This window comes from Atractosteus spatula, chromosome 16 (assembly GCF_055471065.1).
Source record: "Atractosteus spatula isolate fAtrSpa1 chromosome 16, fAtrSpa1.hap1, whole genome shotgun sequence".
NCBI classification, from domain to species: Eukaryota; Metazoa; Chordata; class Actinopteri; order Semionotiformes; family Lepisosteidae; genus Atractosteus; species Atractosteus spatula.
This window is the reverse complement of record NC_142721.1, coordinates 14837736-14856755: the sequence shown is the minus strand read 5'-3', so window position 1 is coordinate 14856755 and position 19020 is coordinate 14837736. Positions and strand designations below refer to the sequence as shown.

Below are 19020 nucleotides of genomic sequence, written 5' to 3'. Positions count from 1 at the left end.
GTGTGCCTGCTGACAAAAGTAATGATAGAGACAGGCCTAAAGACAGAAAACTGCTTATTGATTAACAAGGCTGAAATGATCAAGAAAATGTAAGAAGATGGGATTGTCTGCCTGCCTTTCAGTCCTTCTTGCTCATATGGAATTTACTGAATTGATCCCAGGATCTTCCTGATACAGGTCTGGGTATCAGCTTCAAGAGCATGGATGGGCAGGCGGTTCCAGACCTCCACAACCCTCTGTGTAAAAAAGATTCTCAGTTTTAAATGCACTTACCCAGAGTTTCCCCTGCTGTTCTTTCGTTCATATTTCACTTTTGGTTCAGAAGAAGTCCAATGGGTGGACTTTGAGCATTTTGAGGTCGCCTTGTAGGCTACTCTGTTCAAGCCTAAAAATACTCAGTTCTTTTAGCCTGTCAGTGTACTGAAGGACATCCCTTAAACCCAGGAAACAATCAGCCCTCTCTTGTCTGGACTGATTTGAAAGCAGTAATTTATTTTTTTAACATTATGACCAAAACTGGACACTGCATTTTAAAAGAGGTTTTACTACAGTAGGTTATTGTAGAATGTCAACATTTTCCAATCCCTTGAATCAAATTATCCACTTTTAACAAATCAAATGTAGCCACTTTTAATATCCCACGCTATTCTACATATACTGCACTGTAATAATATCATAGCATTGTTTGTCTTTTTATCGTTCCTCATTCCTCACTGCCTCATTGTTAACCTACATTATCTTCTTCATGCCAAGTTTCCCATTCTATATCTACAATTTGTTTCTGCTACCTGCATGTAACATCCTCTATATAATGTCATCTGCAAAGTGTCTGAACAGTTTAGAATTTGGTCTTTTTTTAATTGTCTTTGCTGCTTCTGCAGAGTTTGCTATAATCCTCCTAAATTTGGTATCATCTGCGAACTTTGACTATTACAGGTCCTTTGGTAGCCCACTAATTTAATCAACTTAATGTCACTCACTACCTGGATCTCTCTCTTGGTTCAGAAGGCACAGAAACTATTGTGCCAAGGCAGAAAAAAAAAACTGACACTCGAATGTGTCATCTCCTCTGTCAGTCTGAAAGCCGCTGTCATCAGCTGCACTTCAAATAAGAATTTCAAATTGAATTAAAAATGTTGCATCTGGCCAAAAAGATAATTATCTTGTTTCAGTGTTTCCTTTCACCACCCAATTCTATCGCCACCAGGCATCTGTGCTGCAGTCCCTTCTTTTTCTAGCAGTCTGGCAGAATTTCAATCAGATTAACAAAAAGCAAGTTCATGTCAAGTGCACAGCTAGTCCAAAGTTCCTTAAGAAAGGTTGCAGCTTGTCTCTACTTAATCCTTAATCGGTTATATTAATAATGGGTTTCAAACCAAAGGGAAAAAATCTTAATGACTGGACCTCTAATTAAAAAAAAATTGATTCAGACCTGCTAATACTAAATGCTAATAAATAACTCTCAGTTCAAACATTGACTCATTAACAGAAATTGAACTGCTGGATTTTTATTAACCTCATTCACAGAAGCTGTGAGACATGATACTCTGATAACTCACATTCGAGGACAATACATTCTTTTCACCACTTATCTAGTTATAGTGGGACGAGGCCAACTTTCCCACTAGGCGTAATGTAAAGAGCAAATACAAGCTTAGATGCAATAAAATCGAATGATCCAGCACACTTTGGATCAGGACCTTTCACACTGTACATGGGATCCAGCATGGAGCTAAAGAGACACAAATAGAAATGAGTTGGTCTTTTAGGACTTTTTGCCACAAGGGAGCAATCAGATGATAAGTTCACTTCCCATCATCACTTAAACATTTAAAAGATTATTGAAATGTACTCATACATAGCCATATCACCATATCACCCACGTGACCCTGCAGCTCCCACTGGAGCTCAGCAGCTGTGAGCCTGGTCAGTACCTGGATGGGAGACTCCTGAGAAAGCTAAGGTTCGTGCTGGAAGAGGTGTTAGTGGGACCAGTAGTGGGCGTTCACCCTGCAGTCTGTGTGGGTCCTAATGCCCAGTATAGTGACAGGGACACTATAGGCGCCGTCCTTCGGATGAGACGTTAAACCGAGGTCCTGACTCTCTGTGGTCATTAAAATCCCAGGGCGTTTCTTGAAAAGAGTAGGGGTGTTACCCCAGTGTCCTGGCCAAATATCCCCCTGACCTTTACCACTCATGGCCTCCTAATAACCCCCATCTCTGAACTGGCTTCATCACTCTGCTCTCCTCCCCACTGAGAGCTGGTGTGTGTGAGAGGACTGGGGCATCATCCAGGTGGGGCTGCACACTGCTGGTGGCATCTGACTGGATGCCGTTTGCATGTTCTTTCCATTCATGTGTAGATTTTCATTTTCCAAAGGCAGGCTGGCTAGGTCTGATTTTACATTAAATAGGCTTTTCCTCTTTGGCATTGAGATGAACTTGTGTCCCATCCACGGGGAGGACGTACACTTGGATTCGTTGGAACCTTCAACAGGATAAACTGCTTGGAAGGGTTTCAGAAGAACTGGCTATAAGTCATGTGGATGTGTAAGATTACTTTTATTTTAATTATTATTATTATAAGAGCATATATTTTATTTCGCTCCAGAGCTCACCTGGATTGACTTTGATCTCAATCATCCAGCAAGCTGGCAGCTGGCAGTACACAGGTGGGAGATTAACTCAGATCACCTGTTTCACCGGTAGGTGACACTCTTCCTCCTGCGCAGGAAAATCACAAACATTTAAATGCTGAATCTGGCAGAGTCTGCTCCCTCCCTGCTGGGAGTGTCAGGATTGGTTATGAATGAGTACAAGATATGACATTGTAGTAATGTGCAATTAAGATACAATGTGCTGTACGTGCTGTACATTAAAGCCCCCTTAAATCTTTCTTGTACATATAATCACTGTAACTATGACTGTAAAGGAAATTGTTTCCAGTTGAGCTCTTAGTTAATTAAAATCATTCAAACCTTAATTATTTTTTTTTTTTGCTTTTTGGAAACTGGGTTCCAGAATTCCTCTCATTTAGATCTCTGGCTGCAAGCTGGAGCTTCTCCAGTGGTTGACTAAGAATGCTGATAATCTGGACAGTGTCATTTCCTCCTGTGCCTGTACATTGTTAGCTAAAAACAACAGTTAGTTTCTGAGAAAGCTCTGAGCGAGAACCAGTTTTAAGCCTCGCTTTTCTGTTGGGAAATCTTCGCCATCAAGGAGATTATTTCTGAAACATGGGCCTGCAGACGAGGGTTGAAACTCAAACTGCTGGCTCAAGGGCCAGTTAACCAACTGCTCAGCTGGAGCTAAAACCGCAGAGCTTTGAAGTATTATACAGAATGGACCTACATTGCAATAGCCACTGGTAACCCCATTCCAGACAAAGACCGGCGGATTCCCAGTGTTGTGTCTTCTGCAGTGGTAAGAATTGTGTGAAGGTAGAATCTGACACTGGGGCAGATATGAATAACAGTCTTAGCGATTTTCCAGTCTTCGTTTTCTTTGGATTTGCAAGGAGATTATTTTCCCACTGGGTGTTAGTACAGACATAAGGGGAGCGTAACGAAACTCTAACGAGGGGCTGTGGATCCTGTGCAGCCGCTGGCGTGGCCCGGCCGTCACGGCAACAAACTATCCGAATCGAGAGGCGAGATCGTGGTCAAGGAGAGGAAGGAAAGTCGAAATCCAGGTCAGACACAGGTGGCAAGCAATCCGAATCGAGAGGCGAGGTACGACGTCAAAAGGCAAAAAGGGGCAGTCCAAAATCCAGAGTGACATAAGGTATAGGAGTCGCCAGGTAGAGTTCTCAGGGAGTGAACTCAATACCGAGCAGTGGGAAGCAGGTTAGGGTGATTTAAATAGTGCTGCTCGCCGCATGGTAGAGCTTGTGCTGATGGATTAACACGGGCGGCGGCGCCTGTTATTATTGTGATGCATACGGCCTCCATTGCTTGCGAGAGCTGGCTTACCAGAGTGGTGACATCAATGCCCTTCCCTGTGGATAGCAGGGACCACAGCCGGCGGGCTGCCGGGAGATTTCCCTTTGGCTCAAGAGGCTGGGTCCCTGTTGAGTGACACTGGAGGCCTGGGTTTGAGTCCCTGATGGTGGGAGGCTGACCTGATGCGGCAGTGGTGAGGGTGCCCATGTGAACCCTGGAGTGCCATGTTATGATTAACCCGCTGCCGGTACTGGTTAGCTCTTTTGCGAGATGATCTCCGCTGGCTGGTGGTCGTGACAGGTAGTCCCCTAATTTTGGGGCGCTGGACATTTTGAAGAGCCCATTGACGAAATGGCAAATGTAAGACTAAGTTACATATTTTACACACCGGAGAACAAAGAGTTTGTCACCCAGCCGTTCTAAAACGAGTAATAAAACAGAAAATACTTGACATTTTCCCCTGCTTAATAGACATCATTGATAGCAGAAACAAAACAGAACAGCAATAGTTTTCACAGCCTCCACAACACCCTCTGCAAAAACAGCATTATGCTTTCTTTCACAGAGTCTCAACGAAATTGCTCATGCATAAACAAAGCACAGTAATTATTTTTCTTCACAGCCTCTCACCATAACCTGCCAGAAATCTCAGTGTATTAAAATAAGATCTCAATTGTGAGCCCGTTATTGGAGGACAAGTGTCTAGGCTGCTCGTTCCGAACCTCAGGTTTCAGGACCAGGAGGAAGACTTCTTTTGGAATGCCCTTCTAGATCTGAAACATCAACCAAAACATTCATAATTGTTGTCCACTTGGACAATTTAAATCCCCTTTAATGTCCCAGCCCTCATAGCACTGCAGAGAAACTGGATTCGGACATTTTTCTCTGAATCTTGTGCGACCAGATACAATGGGGAATTAATTTCTTAAGCTATTCTTCTCCTACCAGAGGCTCAGAAACCCACAGTGAGACGTGTCTTACATGTGCAGGGACTCTGGACTCTGTTTATTCCTGCTGAATTTGACAGTACAGTCTCTTTGGATACGTCTCACATTAAAGCAATCTCTTTCTGAGCTATACTGTTTAATTTGAACTGGATATCACGTAATCCGTCACATGTTCAGTTCATAAGTGGCGTACAAAGATCTGGCTGATCCCATCACTAAATACACTGAAGGACTGGGATTTGGTTGTTTATGCTATTTCTTGGTCATCCTAGCATAGTCAGTCTGCTTTCATAAGGGATTCCGAACAGAAATAGTGGGATTGAAAGAGGCCTTGGAAAACCAGCTGTTCTGTAATGTATGAATGTTTATTTCTGGACACAAGTCAGAATCTTGGAGTCTTAAACTGCTGTATTAGATTTGTTTAGCTGCATCATAAACTGGGTTTACCAGTATTCGTAAACTGCGGTGTCCTCCAACTTTTGATCTTGCTGTTTTGTTTAATTTAAAACCTCCATCAGTCATTAAATTGAGTTAAATTTCGCCTGAAAGCTTTCCCATTTTTGTTGGCTGTCTGCTCTGTGTGTGTATGTACAGAACTTCAAGGTATCAGACCCACAAAAACGTTCTGAGTGCCCGAAAGCAAAATCAAATTTGTCCACTGATTCAGATAACCAGATCAACGCAGTGACTGAGATCCCGTGAGAAATGAAAACCAGACACCTCCTGCCTCGTGGTACATATCTGTTTGGATCAGGAGCAGCTTTGGAATTCAAAACATTATGTTCGTGGCAGCCCTCGTTTTTTTTTGGTAGAAATGCTTTAGGAAATCCCATTGCACAAATCAGGCATCTGCATTTCGCAAAATGGGCCGTTCTCAACCGGCTTTATTGGACTCTCATCTGATATGATTTCACGAGAAGAGATGACAAAGTGCAATACTAATACCTGAAGAGTATCTGGAGAGCACCATATGGACTTTTTCACAGACGGTTTCTGCTTTCAGTCTCAACAGACTGATTCCTAATTCTTCCACACTTCGTTAAAATATTAACTAGACACAATATGCAACACATTTCCTGAACAGAAAACCAGGACCACATGTAGAAAACCTGGATTTAAAGAAGCACGTGCACCAAGCTCAGGCTGTCTGGCTCTTGTCTTACGTTGCCAACGGCAGAGCAAACGTTATTTCGCTGTTTGCTCGCAGTCTTGTGCATGATAAGACTAACCAGCATATATCTGGGTAGAAAGTATACAAAAGCATATAGCAGCAATGTACTAATATCATGAATAGATGGGAACTACAACTCCCTGAAAAAGCATTCAATGCATTTCTGAACGTAAAAATCAGCTAATTTTTCTAGACACCCTTTTCTCATTCAAAACCAGTGAGTTTTTTCCTGTGCTGTCAAACACATTAATCTCATTTAATCCCAAGGTAGCCCTGTAAATTGACTTTGGGAAAATTGTGCAAAATCACTGGAATACAATACCTTTTAGAAAAACATCTCTCCACTTGGATGGCTGTTCCGAAAATGCTGAGTACGACATTTCTTTGCAAATAACATGCACGCGTGTATCAGAGCATGTGTGTGTGTCCGCTGCGGTCTTTTGACTGAGCAAACCAGGGGAAAGAGTCATGTGGGAAACAAAACCGACCGAGCAAGGGAGAAGTGTTTAAGCACAGAACCAGCTTAGGCCTTTCTTAAAATGTAAACTTTCCTTGACCATCTTGGCTGTGCACTTTCCAAACTGCTCCTCCGCCCCGATATAGCGCCTGCCGATGAGCCCGTTGCCCTTGTGTCTTTGTCTTTTCTGGGTTTTGTCTGCGCGGCACTGTAATGGCTGGGGCCACCACAGCTCGCTCATGCTCACTCCCACTGGCAGCGCAGTGAAAGGCTGCCTTGTGTCCTTAGAGCTGCAATAAACTAAGGTTCCTGACAAAAGGGCTTCCAGCAATGACATCAGCTGTGTGCTCATCGTCAGCCTTGCTCTGCTTTGCGCCCAGCAAGTCCAGATTTGTGGCACCGTAGATTGTCCATCAATCAGGTCTCCATATTAAATTTGGGGTTTCTTAGTAAGGGCAGTGTTGAGGCTGACAGGGCCTCTGAAATGACTTTAGGAGAGAGTGCAGTAACGTGTTTGATAAACGAATGTAAAGGATCAACCATCTCTCCGTGATCTTGCGTCAGTCATCTGTTTTTTCGATGCACAGATAAGCAGAAAAGAGCCCCTTTGACAAGGTTTTGGAATTGTGAAAAGACTCTGAAAACAGAGACCGAGCCACAGCGCACATCACAGAACAAGCCTGATGAGAGATGCTCCCACCTTCCTGTCTCTAAACCATTATCTTTGACTGCCTGCGAGTGGAGCCAGGATCGCTATCAATAACATTTAGCATTTTGATGTTAAACACACCACTGTAAATCATGTCTGGATTTTCTTGTAATGTTAGTTTTTGGCACAGCCACTTAATTGATATTAATGTTCCCCTTACATACTGTAGATTGTGGTTTGGTCCTTTAATTACACACTTAAGTACAATCTGGCATTTAGTGGGAATACTTTGCTCATTCTCCTTTTTTCCATAACCTTGAACTCAGTACAGAAAGTCCCCTCTTCTCTACTTTGGAGAAATAAAAGTGTTCATATTCTAGCAGATATATTATAAGGAGGATTGTCCTTGCTCATTCCAGTACTTGCAATCATAACATAAGCTCTCTGAGCTCTTGGTTCTTTCTTCCTTTTTTTTTTTAAGGCTTACGCTGCCCCCTGGGGGGCGAGGTTATCCACACACCTGCCCCATTTGTTGAATGTCAGCAGCAAAAACAGCAGCATCTCTGTTTATGTTCTGTATGTTGTCATCATCCAGACCTTTTGCAAGTGTTCGTCTCTGGAGCTGGGATTTGAATGTTGCAAATGAAAAAAAAAACACTTCCTATTACAATACAATATTGGGTCTTAAAAAATCCTGGTCATTGAATAGTTGACTTGCGTTGTTTCCACAAAGAGAGCGTGATCCCTCTAACACTCCGTTCTAAGAACCTTTAAACACCGGTTTTGTGGATTATACAAATGTGATTTCAGTTTAGAAACCGGTTTCCTCTTTTTTCCTACTTTTCTTAAACAAGGATATCCCTTTTGCTCCGGCTAAACCGTAACTCTCAAAGCAGCAGAAACAGGTCTGGCTGGTTGGTCTCACTGCAGCTTAAAAGATTTTGATACTGTGCTGTGTGCATCCTAGTTTGTTCCCACCATTAATAGCCTTGGGTCCTGGCCTGTCTTGATGCTGTCCTCCAGCAGAGTCAGGGGAGGTATGGAGTGGTTTACCTGAGCTGTCCTGTTGCCTTTTAGGGGTTGTGAACTGAAATCCTGGAGAGGATGGTGGTGTGGTGCCTGTGTGTGTGTAGGGTTGGGGGCAGTCGGGTCTGTTGTGTTGTTTTCTTGCATTTCTGGAAAATATTTCAATAACACATAACTGGATACAAAAAAAAGACAAACCAAATTGTGGTGGAAGAAATTTCAGATCCAGTTAGAGCTCATCTCAACTACCACACGAGCAAGAACGGCCTCCTCCTGAGCCTTGCAGAAGTTTTGTGAGAGGAAATCAGAGGTTTTAAGATGTCCCAGTATGAGAAGCCTGCGTCAGGCACAAGGCTGAAGTTTTCTGCGCTCCAACCCTGGAGAGTATCCATTCGAGCGATTGGCAAAAAAAAATCCCGCATCTCAGCTTTATTTTCTTTTCAGTTAAATCAGAAAAAAAAATCAATGAATGGCCTTTTTTTATTAGAACTCCTGTCGCTACTGAGATCATGTCTAACTTAAAGGCAGAAAAAAAGCCTAACCCAAGAGACCTCGCTGTGTTTTATTTGAGAAGGCAGCAAGAACTATGCCGAAAGCAAACAGATTTGAGCTTTAATGAGATCCCCCTCAACCTTCCAAGAAAGACCATTGTAATAAACAGAAGGTTATGATTTTTTTCAACAAACAGCTATTGATTTTATATAATGTTTTAGTAACGGCTGTTACTAAACATTCCTCTGGAGAATATGCTTGTTAACTGCATGGGATGGAGTCAATGTGTTTTATAAAGAAGCACATATCACAGTGAAGTATTTTCTGGATACACTCAGATGGAGTTCAATGCCAGTCCCCACTCGTATTTGTTTATATGCATTTACAATGAGGGTCAACACAGCACAGGCCCATAAACCCAATGTGAGTAACTATTTCAGGGTAACACATATAGAGGACTGAGTGAGATGAACTCTTGGGAAAGGTCAAGACAGTGACTATGTGGGGAAGAGGTTTTCTGTTTACACCTAAGACAACTGCCTTTCTGCAACTAGCCTGTGATTTTTTTACCCCTGTGTGTAAACAGATTTTACACACAGAACAGATTGCAGGATGCCAAATGGAGTGTTCTGGTCCTGTTTGTTTGTGTTTGACAAGACTTCTGCAATTGCCTTGTGCTTCGGATGTTTCTTTGATGTCTTGCCTCGATTTACAGTATAAAAGGAAAAGTGTAACTACAGTCGAGTGAGCACATTTACTGAGTGCTAGGGGAAACCCTGAGTATGTGCTATGCTATGCGCCCCTTCAACTGACTGAATACAAGATCTCTGACAGTCTCCTAGCCTGAGTGAAGCCCAGGTTTTCCTTAACACACAGTGAAACCATGCAGTGCATCTAAGGTACAAGAGAGTAGCGCTTACTAGCATTGTGCATACACACACCACAGACACATGTTGATCACTCCAGATGTGTTCCTCAAGGTGATGCCACCAAGGGGTGTCTTCTCACTGCCCATAGAAAGATCTCACGGGCTGTTGGGAAACACAGGTGTCTTTGAAGGCAAACTGACACACCTGACAGCTCTGTTAGTGCAAGTACAGAGGCAAAGACTCCAGCTCCAAGCTAGGGGAAAGAGGTTCCTTGACAACATCTGCATGCAATTTAATTAATATATGGAATTTGTACCGAAAGTTCGGCAGGGATGACAGCAGGCAAGTTCAATCAGACTCGGCTGTCAGCAATTAGTAATCACTCCCGATGCCATTTCCTCTCCTAAAACACTAAATACTGTACGTGATCCCCTTCTCTCTCTCTCGCATGAGGTCTCCTGCCTCCCTCCTCCACTCCATCTCCCCCTCTGCAGCTGGCCCTGGGTCACCCCTCACTCTGCAGGGGGGTCTAGACCCACTCATCCTCTGGCCAGGAGATCAGCCCTCAGCCAAGTGGGTTCAGCCAAATTTTCACTCCATAATCAATTCATGACAGGTAATTCTTGGGTGTTCTTATTCCTACTGAAGCTGGTTCTGGAGAGAGAGATAAGAGTGATCACGCGTTAAGGAATTTGGAGAATATTTTATGGGTATTGCTCAATTTGTTTTCATCGGATGATTTTTAAAACACTGTATTTGTGTCCAAAGTGTTCCAAATAAAATGGAACTAAACACTGAGAGGAATAATGGTGTGTATTTGCTGAGCTCATTTCCCACAGGCCAATTAGGAAGGCTAATAATTTTGATTGGCTTTCTAATTTCTTGGTAAATGCTCCAAACCTCAATTTGTTAAAGCCAGGACTGACTCTTCCACCGTATTATTGACAAGAAATATTTTAGCTGTCCTAAACAAGCTGTAGAGTGAGTTGTTTTGGTTTCCACCCCCCATTGTTACGAGACCTCCAGCTTTGCGTGGAAATACCCCACTTCCTGTGTGTCCTCTTAGCTCAGTAAATGCACGTCCGCGGAGTAGAAAAATCATCCTTAAATGTGCCTTACGGCCTTGCACGTTTTTCTCTGCAGCTGACGGGACCCCAGTCTCACCCGGTGGGCTTTGCCGAGTTACAGACCACTGGAAACAAACAAACTACAGTATTTACCAGCTGGGGGGGAGAAAAAAAAACGACAATGAAGTCTTTTCAGTTTCAGTGACTCGTCACTGCCTGATCTCCCGCGAAAGAAAGGCGATTTTTTCTTTCATTATTTTGATTTATAAGGCTTCCACGTTCCTCCTGAGCTCTGCTCCCTTCTCTCCCTGATGATGACTCCTTCAGCCCGCACTGCGCCAGGATCTCCTTTCCGAGAGAGGAGCCCCGGAGCGCTACCGCCCGGAGAGGCGCTGGCTACCGTCAGTCCGCAGCGAGACAGCTCCCACTGACCAGCTTTCACGACGGAACACATTCGATGATGACTTCGGCAGCCCTGCGGCGTGCTTCTAATCTGCCTTTTCTTCTGTTAATGCCTCTTTCTCAGCACACGGCACGTCTAGCCCCACGAAGCTTGCACGCAATGGGGGCTTCGGATAGCACCTCAAAGAACCGGGTGCGGGCTGTTAACCGTGGTGATGGGCGAGCAGAGCGTGTGATCGCCTCATGGCGACTAACGCGTAGTCTCTTCTTCCGGCAGTTCAGGTGACTCCTGTGTTTTGCCGATATGCAAGGTCGTGGTTTAGAGGGAAAAGGATAGGGTTTCCCTCGCTGTAGAATAATTTGGTATTCTGGGTTGTTTCAACTAACACCTTGGGGCCTGAGTTTTAATGAGTCGGTTGTTGTTGTTTTTTGAGAAAACAGAAGTAGGAAAATGCCTGAGGACATTGTTCTGGAAAGCTGATTTTAAACTTTTTTTTATGTCTTTAAAAAGTATTGAAATGTTTAATCCTTTTCTGTTACTAGACAAACCTAAGGCAGTGCTCTCTTCGTCTGCAGTGCAAAAATTATGCTACAGTACGTTTTTACCGGACAGCAGATTCAACTCCTTGACATGATGTAATAAAAACACTTAAAAGCGGATTTGCTTTCAAAGCTTCTGGCTTTCCTGGGGTTATTTAGGAAATCAGGGTCATATTTCAAAAACAAACATCGTCTGTTAAAAAAGGAATGTCTGCTCTTAGGTGAAATATTAAAACATTTTCCTTTTTATCAAATAGCACTGGTTATGTAAACACGAAACATTCCTAAAAAATGACATCCAAGTTACACATTTTCTTTTTTAAATTGGTTTCTTTTTTTTTTGTTTGGGATGAGTTGTCCTCGTAGCACCGTGGTTGCACAAACCAGGGAGCCTCGTAAATAAGAGCATAAGAAAGACTGAAAACGAGGTGAGGGTGTTCGGCCCATCTAACCTGTTTGGTCGTTAGTTGTTAATTGATCCAATGATCTCACTCAGTCGCTCCTTGAAAGGAACCAGGGTATGGGCTTCTACCAAACTCCCACTGGGTAGCTTGTTCCACACCCCCACCACTCTTTGCGTAAACACGTGCCTCCTGTTCTCAGTATTTAATGCACTCCAGTCCACTGGGTTGACCCTGGCAGTGCCTTTGGGGATCGGTGTCTTCTCTGTTCAAGACTAATAAGGTAAATTCGCATGTGCGCGTAACGGAATCTTATGCCGTACATTTCAACTGTGGCAAAACCGAGACCAAACACAGTAGTCACAAAGGCCGAAACGCTGTGTTTTCTTTCTTCTCTATTCAGCAGGAATAAACCTTAACTTGTTCCTTTGCCGTCTACGCCCGCTGACGCAGCTCCCTACTTGAAATAATGAGTCCCGCCCGCTCAATTAATTAATTAGTTTCAATGTGTCACCTCCGTTCAGATCAGGCAGAAGCAGAAAGTTTGCACGCCCGCTTTGTTTCTTTCTGGGATCGTACACAGCAATTACAAAAAAATACGAGCAGTGTGAGCACTGGTTGCCATCAATGCAAGGAAACACAGCAGACACTGTGCGCAGCTCCGCTTGAGGGAGACGTGGGCTTCGGGCTCGGGGCTGCGCTGGGACGTGGCTGTAGCTGACACGCGTGGCGCATAGGGCTCACGTGCTGTGACTGGGACAGTCCCTTGCCGTTACACGACTTGGCTACCTCTGTCTAATCTCACCGTAAAACCCTTCCCTCTGACAATTGCAGAATGTCTTCAAGTTATTGCCCCTTTTTCCAGTAAGTATCTATTTTCGCATTAGTACAAAGGCGGCGCTTATTTAAACTCTATTGAGGTTTAAGATGCGTTCACGCAAGTCTATGCAGCGAATATTAGAAGGCACACAAATCTGGTTTTTATTACGGGCAGACGGCTGGTAGAGTTGTTGAAAACTGGAGCACTAGAAACAATGATATTCGCATGGCGGCGAAACCGGCTGATGCGCATATCGAATACTCTCGGTATTGCGTGCCTCTTTCACGGGGGCTGTACCAGACGTCTACACGGGATAACAGCCATTCTTAATAAATCCCTCCGACGTGTTGGTACATTTTGTAATCGCACATGAAAACCCCAAATAAACCCTACCACCCCTACAGCGCCCTCGAGGGGTGAAGGACCGGCGGTTCAGGCCCGACATAGCAACCCTTTTAAAGCGGTTTGAAACGAAACGAGTGTTTGCTTTTAAGGTGTAATGCCCTCTAAATATTGAGCGTCAGCCGTCACCTTAATCATATTTAAATCGTAATAAATCGTAAGTAAAAAGACACTGTGGTTACCGCGACGAACTGACCAGGAGGTCGACACCACGGTGACACGAACAGAACAGTTCGGGGGAAGAGCAGATGATACAACAGGCAGGAGGCACCAGGGCGGGATCATGTTAAGTAAAAGTACTGTAGAGAACAGATTTAACCAAAAACACCTTAAGACAGTCTCGGTTATAGCTGCAATTCCGACGACGAAACGGTTTCCTGATCTGTTGCCCCCACCTGTGAAACAATCTCTTAAGAGCTTTTCGGCCTCTATTCTTGAACAGGTCCAAGACAATTCTCTGTTACCGGACATTCTTTTTTTTTAAAAAAAAGGGACCGATAAATGATGGAAAGCTGAAATAAACATGGTCACGGCGCTAACGTTTTAATGTATAGATGACCCGCGTTGTGCAATCAATCATTTCAGTAACATGACGTTAGAATCGACGTTGCGGAAAGCGCTTCGTGAATGTGGGGTTCCGCAAGTCGAAAAGAAAACAATTCACGATGTACATGTGTACTGTACCTGTTTATACAGCCGAGCGTTTTACTGCAGGAATCTGACTGACACACCGGCCGTGCTCCCCACTCTTAGAGCCTCCAGTATAACTATCCCACCTTGTCAAGCATCCGGTCCTTAATTCAACATTATTCTGCATAACGCTTTGGCGTAAAGGAACAACATACTGTATGTGTAGGCCCACATGTAACAGGTACAGGAGGGCACTGGTGCTACCAAAGAAAACATATTTCATGTGTAATTGCGAGAGACATTCTCGCTACTGTGTGTGATCATCATGTGATAGCACAGTTGTCATACAATACTTGCATGACCAATAGTTGACTTTCAGTTTTCAGCCGTGTTCGTTTTAAGCAGTGGGGTCGATCGCACGAAACGTTCCTTCTTGTTTAAGGATGAGTCCGAGTGTCCTCATGCTTAACAATGATTCCGTTCACATTAGGTACGAAGCTGTGATATGTCACTGCGAGTAAACCCCAGTGGGAGGTCAGGCCGTGTAAATTCTGCAGCCCAGGACACTGTCCCAAACCCTAAACCCACAGCTGAGCTTTCGGTAAGTTGGAGGTGCTCCGGTGGCACCATACGCTGGAATGATCGTTTGTGTCTCTTAATCAATCGCTCATTCTCTATCTCGCTACAACACATGCAATGCGTTTATCCCTTGACGGCACCGATGCGCTTCCGTACAAATGGGTGAAAAGGGAGTAAATATTTGCTTTCCTTCAGATTCCCATTAGCACAGTTCCTCGAGAGTTTGCATGAACGGGCCTACGGTATTAGCACGGGGAAAGATTGCGGCTGCGGCTGGGACCCCCCAGCGCTATCTGCGTGAACCAACGCAAACCTTCAGGTGTGCGGTCGGTGAGACGTCCAGGTTTTTCTGACGTCTTCTGAAACCTCACCATTAATCCCTCTCGTGTCAAATAATACACCACCCGTCATTTACGACCTCTTTGCAATCGTCTTCCTTCGATTCTGTATTCTTCTGTATTTTAGAATATTAAGCTTTGTTCTTTCTACCTGACTGGAAATGTCACCCTGTTCCTAAAACAGGGGAAGCCGGCTTTCTGAACGAGGTCGCGAAACTTTAATAACAGGGTCCCGTTTGACAGATTCCTACAGAAATTGTTCTTTGCCTTTTAAGTGACGAAGTAGGGCTGTAATTTGAGAGCCGAGAGGGGTATCATTAGCCAAAACGGAGAGCACTGCCTTGGCCATCCAGATGTTGAAATAGTAGCGCGTAGACAGCCAAAGACACTACAGAATCCGTCTTGAGCCGAAAAGTTTATTCCACAGGCCTGGAAACGAGTTGAATAAATAAACTCAGGACGAAGAAAGAGGAAACCGCACGGCTGCAAGTCTGGATGTTATCACCGGGAGCCGCTTTCGGCGATCACGTAGGACAAGGGACGATTTGAAGGGGACAGGACGCGCAAATCACGGATTATTTTTACTGTTGTTATTATCTTGTCTTAAGAGACGATCAGAAATTGGAATTTTCCTATTTGTTCGAATCATTTTAACTTTTCTTTAATGCACATCCTGTACACCTACCTACTACAATAAAGCGGTTTTGAAGCTAAAAAACCTCATAGTATGACGGGGGAGAGTGTTAACATGCCCTGCCTCATTGATAAATAGTCTATCGCAGAGCACTGCTTTCCAACAGATTTTTCGCTTCTTGCTTCGACTTTAAGGATTGCTGTATAATCGGTATTTTCTTGGCAACACCGAGCAAGAAGCACGATGTTCCTTCACTTGCTCCTGACTGTCCTGACGCTGTCACTGCCTTCGGGAAAAGCTTACTTCGCCGGACCGCTTCAACCAGAGATGTCCAACGGGACATTCCACCACTATTTCGTCCCAGACGGAGACTACGAGGAGAACGACGACCCCGAGAAGTGCCAGATGCTGTTTAAAATGACAGACCACCGAAAATGCCTGTTAGATGAGGATCAGGACTCCGTCATCCGGGATGATTTCACCATCATCAAGCGGCACATCGAGGACACGGCGAGGGTCCTGGAGGGGGTCGGCAAGAGCATCTCCTACGATCTGGACGGCGAAGAGAGCTACGGCAGCTACCTCAGGCGAGAAACCACCCAGATCGCGGAGGCGTTCGGCAGCTCGGAGAAATCCCTGCTGGAGCTGGAAGTGAAGTTCAAGCAGAGCCAGGAGAACGAGCTGAAAGAGGAGCACCGCATCAACGACGACTTTCTGGACATGATCATCCACACCAGGGAGGCGCTGAAGGAGACGCTGGACATCTCGCTGGGCCTGAGGGACAAGCACGAGCTGCTCTCGCTGGTCATACGGAGTCACGGCACCCGGCTGAGCCGACTCAAGAACGAGTACCTGAAAGTCTGACCTCCGCTCAGCCCCGCCGCCTGCCCGGTCACACAGATGCTGTGCCGAGCCCAGGAAAAACCTGAATCACGTCAAGCGAGAAACTAGGGGAATTCAAAATCACAAAACGTCAAACGGCAGTCTCACACCTTCAGATTAACGCGCTGCCTAAAAATAAAGGAACAATTAAAATATGTTTAATAACTGATCCCGTTCAGCTCTTCTACAGCTATTGGGATACTGTACTGTACTTTATCATATCTTGCACTCGGTCTGGGCTTTCAGTATTTTTTCTTTCTCCTTGAAACACAATGATTCGGGGTCCCGCAGTTTGTCATGGGGTAAAGGCTATTTCAGTTCGGTTGGCTTCCCTTATACATTTTGAACACACGCTATATTTCAGGCAAAACACGTCCTTAAGCGAGGAGGTATTTCTGAAAATATTTCAAGGTCGCCAGTATCTGATACTTCATCGATAGGGAGAACTGGACAGCAGCTCAGATCCCATCACTTAAAAGAGTTTTTTTTTTTGAAAAATATGACGTGAAATTCAGGAAACAGTGAGATTTATATCTCGGGTATTACTGTGAAAAGACACGTCCTGTTCAAAATTCACGCGTACTGTAGCACACTTCGAATTAGGGCGCAAAAAAATGTCTGTAAACGAATTCTTACAATTAGCGTGCTTTAAAGCCACACCATGTTCCAGAAAAGAAATGTTTTGTGTTGACATAAGAAACAAAAAACTCAAAAGCAGCTTTTACTTACTCCGTCATACTTTTAATTGGAGTGACATTGCCTGAGGTTCCTTTCGGTTACAATTCCTGTTCTAAGGCTTAGTTTTGCATGTATGTTTGTGTGAGGTTCCAATTTAAACAGGAAATAATTGCTTAAGCCTGATGAAAACAGTCATGGATTGTGACTGGAAACGTGGAAATACGTTTTTCTCCTCAAACGTTTTTGCAAAATAGAATTAAATTTGGCGTTATTACAGTATACGCGCAGTTTAGGAGCAGATGTGACCACACGGTCATTATTTATATTCGAACCTACTAACACTGTCAGTCGTTGGTTCAAAAGAAAATGACTTGATTCTCATAAAGTAAACCGAAGCTTCTCTCAACCCGCCTTCTCTTCTTTGAATAAATTAAGCGTCAAGCAAAATTAAATATTTACGCCGACTTGTCTTGCTCACTTAAGTCTTAACGCGCTATTCACTTGTAAATGCTTAGGAAAATTAAGAAAAAAAATCCCTTTCCGAGTATGAGCTTTAATTTTTGCGCCATTATTATGTCCCTTTTTCCTAAAGGAAAGTAATTTGTAAATAGAAAAGGTTTTCATCTGTTGTACTAAATGTGTGTTTAATGAGTGAGCTTTATGATATTAATTTAATGCTGTGAGTGTTTATATATTTAATGATCAAAAGCAGATCGGTAATATTATGTTTTTAGTATTTTATTCTCGTGGTAACTCATTTTTTCTAGCTTTTGGGGAGAAACGTTAACGGGGATGACTTCAAAATCCAACATTGTTACAAATACTGCGGGCAGGAATGGTACCTAAAAAATTAAAACGTGTACATGGAGGTGATTATGCTCTGTCTTTTTTGTAATAAAGACTTTTAAAATACAGCGTTAAAACTCTTACAAGTATTTCTGCTTGATCTGATTCATACTGTACCTCACTTTATAATAGGAGATTTGCCCAGTTAATTTGTTTTTGTCTGTCTCGTATTCTGCTTTGTCTTCAAAGTTTTTCAGGTGGTCACACAGATTACTGTCTTAGGCCAGTATTAAATATAACACCATAATAATTAAATTAAATATAGGCTTTAAAATATACAATAGCTCCAAAAAAGTCCTACTCTCTGCTCTTCAGTACTTTCTGAATACATCTGACATTGACCTGCTTCCACCAGAAAATCCGAAAGGCCACAGATGAGACTATCTCATCTTGCCTGGTTAGTTACTGACAGCTCATTGAGCCGAAGTTCTCCTCCAGCCATTCCTTGAGAGATCCCAGAGGATCATCTTCAGCAGTATGTCTTAGATTGCTTCAGATACAAATCACTCTCTGTGTAAAGACGGTCTGCTAGTTTTCAATGCTCAGTGCATCACATTTGAGTCCTGAAGTAACCTGTCCACAGGACCTTTGTTAATATCTTTCAGGATTCTGAGCATTTCGGGGGTTTTTTTGCAACAGCTCGAAATGTGAGGCTGGCTTTGAACCTGGGCGCCGTGCTGCAGAGGGAGCAGACGTTGTAGAGGGGTGCAGTTTAAGGGGAGACAGCTGTTCTAAAACGACTGTGCAAAACTGCTCTGGAAGATGAGCTGGTGACAGCTGTGGTGCTGGTGTCCCGGAGCTCTGTAGTGCAATGGAACGACCTGCAGGTGTCCTTTCAGGTAACGGCATTCACAGATTCATGACACAGGACCTTCAGACCTGCCTGGCTCCTAGGTTTGTGTCTTCTTCCGTCCCGCTGTATTCAGCAGTGGCTGGTGCACACTGTCTGAAAGCTGCGCTTAATCCACGGCTTTGTCCTGACAGAAGCGGTTTAGCGCTGAATGTGTCAGACAAGGAGCAGCTATTCTGGAGCAGGACATTAAACATGGCTCCACAACAAGGCGGGATTAGAAAAAAAATCCAGATAATCAATTCAGGCTGGAAGAGAAGGGATAAAAAGAGAGGAACAAATACATCTCATATTGCATCTTGATGTATTAATACAAATATTTTCACATAGTATATTCTCTGTAGGTGTGTTTCCAATTTCTTTTGGCTTGGTTAGATATTTTAACTATCACAGGTTATA

At 43.8% G+C, this 19020-nt stretch overlaps 2 protein-coding genes across 2 annotated transcripts in view; both read left to right on the top strand.

Annotated features, from left to right (window-relative positions):
• Positions 1-10756: 10756 nt before the first annotated feature.
• On the top strand, positions 10757-17840 carry LOC148819639 (fin bud initiation factor-like). The gene has a single exon (XM_088935146.1). The coding sequence runs from the start codon at positions 15609-15611 to the stop codon at positions 16227-16229; it is 621 nt and encodes a 206-aa protein (XP_088791272.1). The 5' UTR covers positions 10757-15608; the 3' UTR covers positions 16230-17840.
• Positions 17718-19020, top strand: part of bbox1 (gamma-butyrobetaine hydroxylase 1) — a 52701-nt gene continuing 51398 nt past the window's right edge. Inside the window, exons 1-2 of the mRNA XM_088935203.1 lie at positions 17718-17763; positions 18534-18610. Of these exons, the coding sequence (XP_088791329.1) occupies positions 17718-17763; positions 18534-18610 (123 nt within the window). The remainder of the gene's footprint in view (positions 17764-18533; positions 18611-19020) is intronic.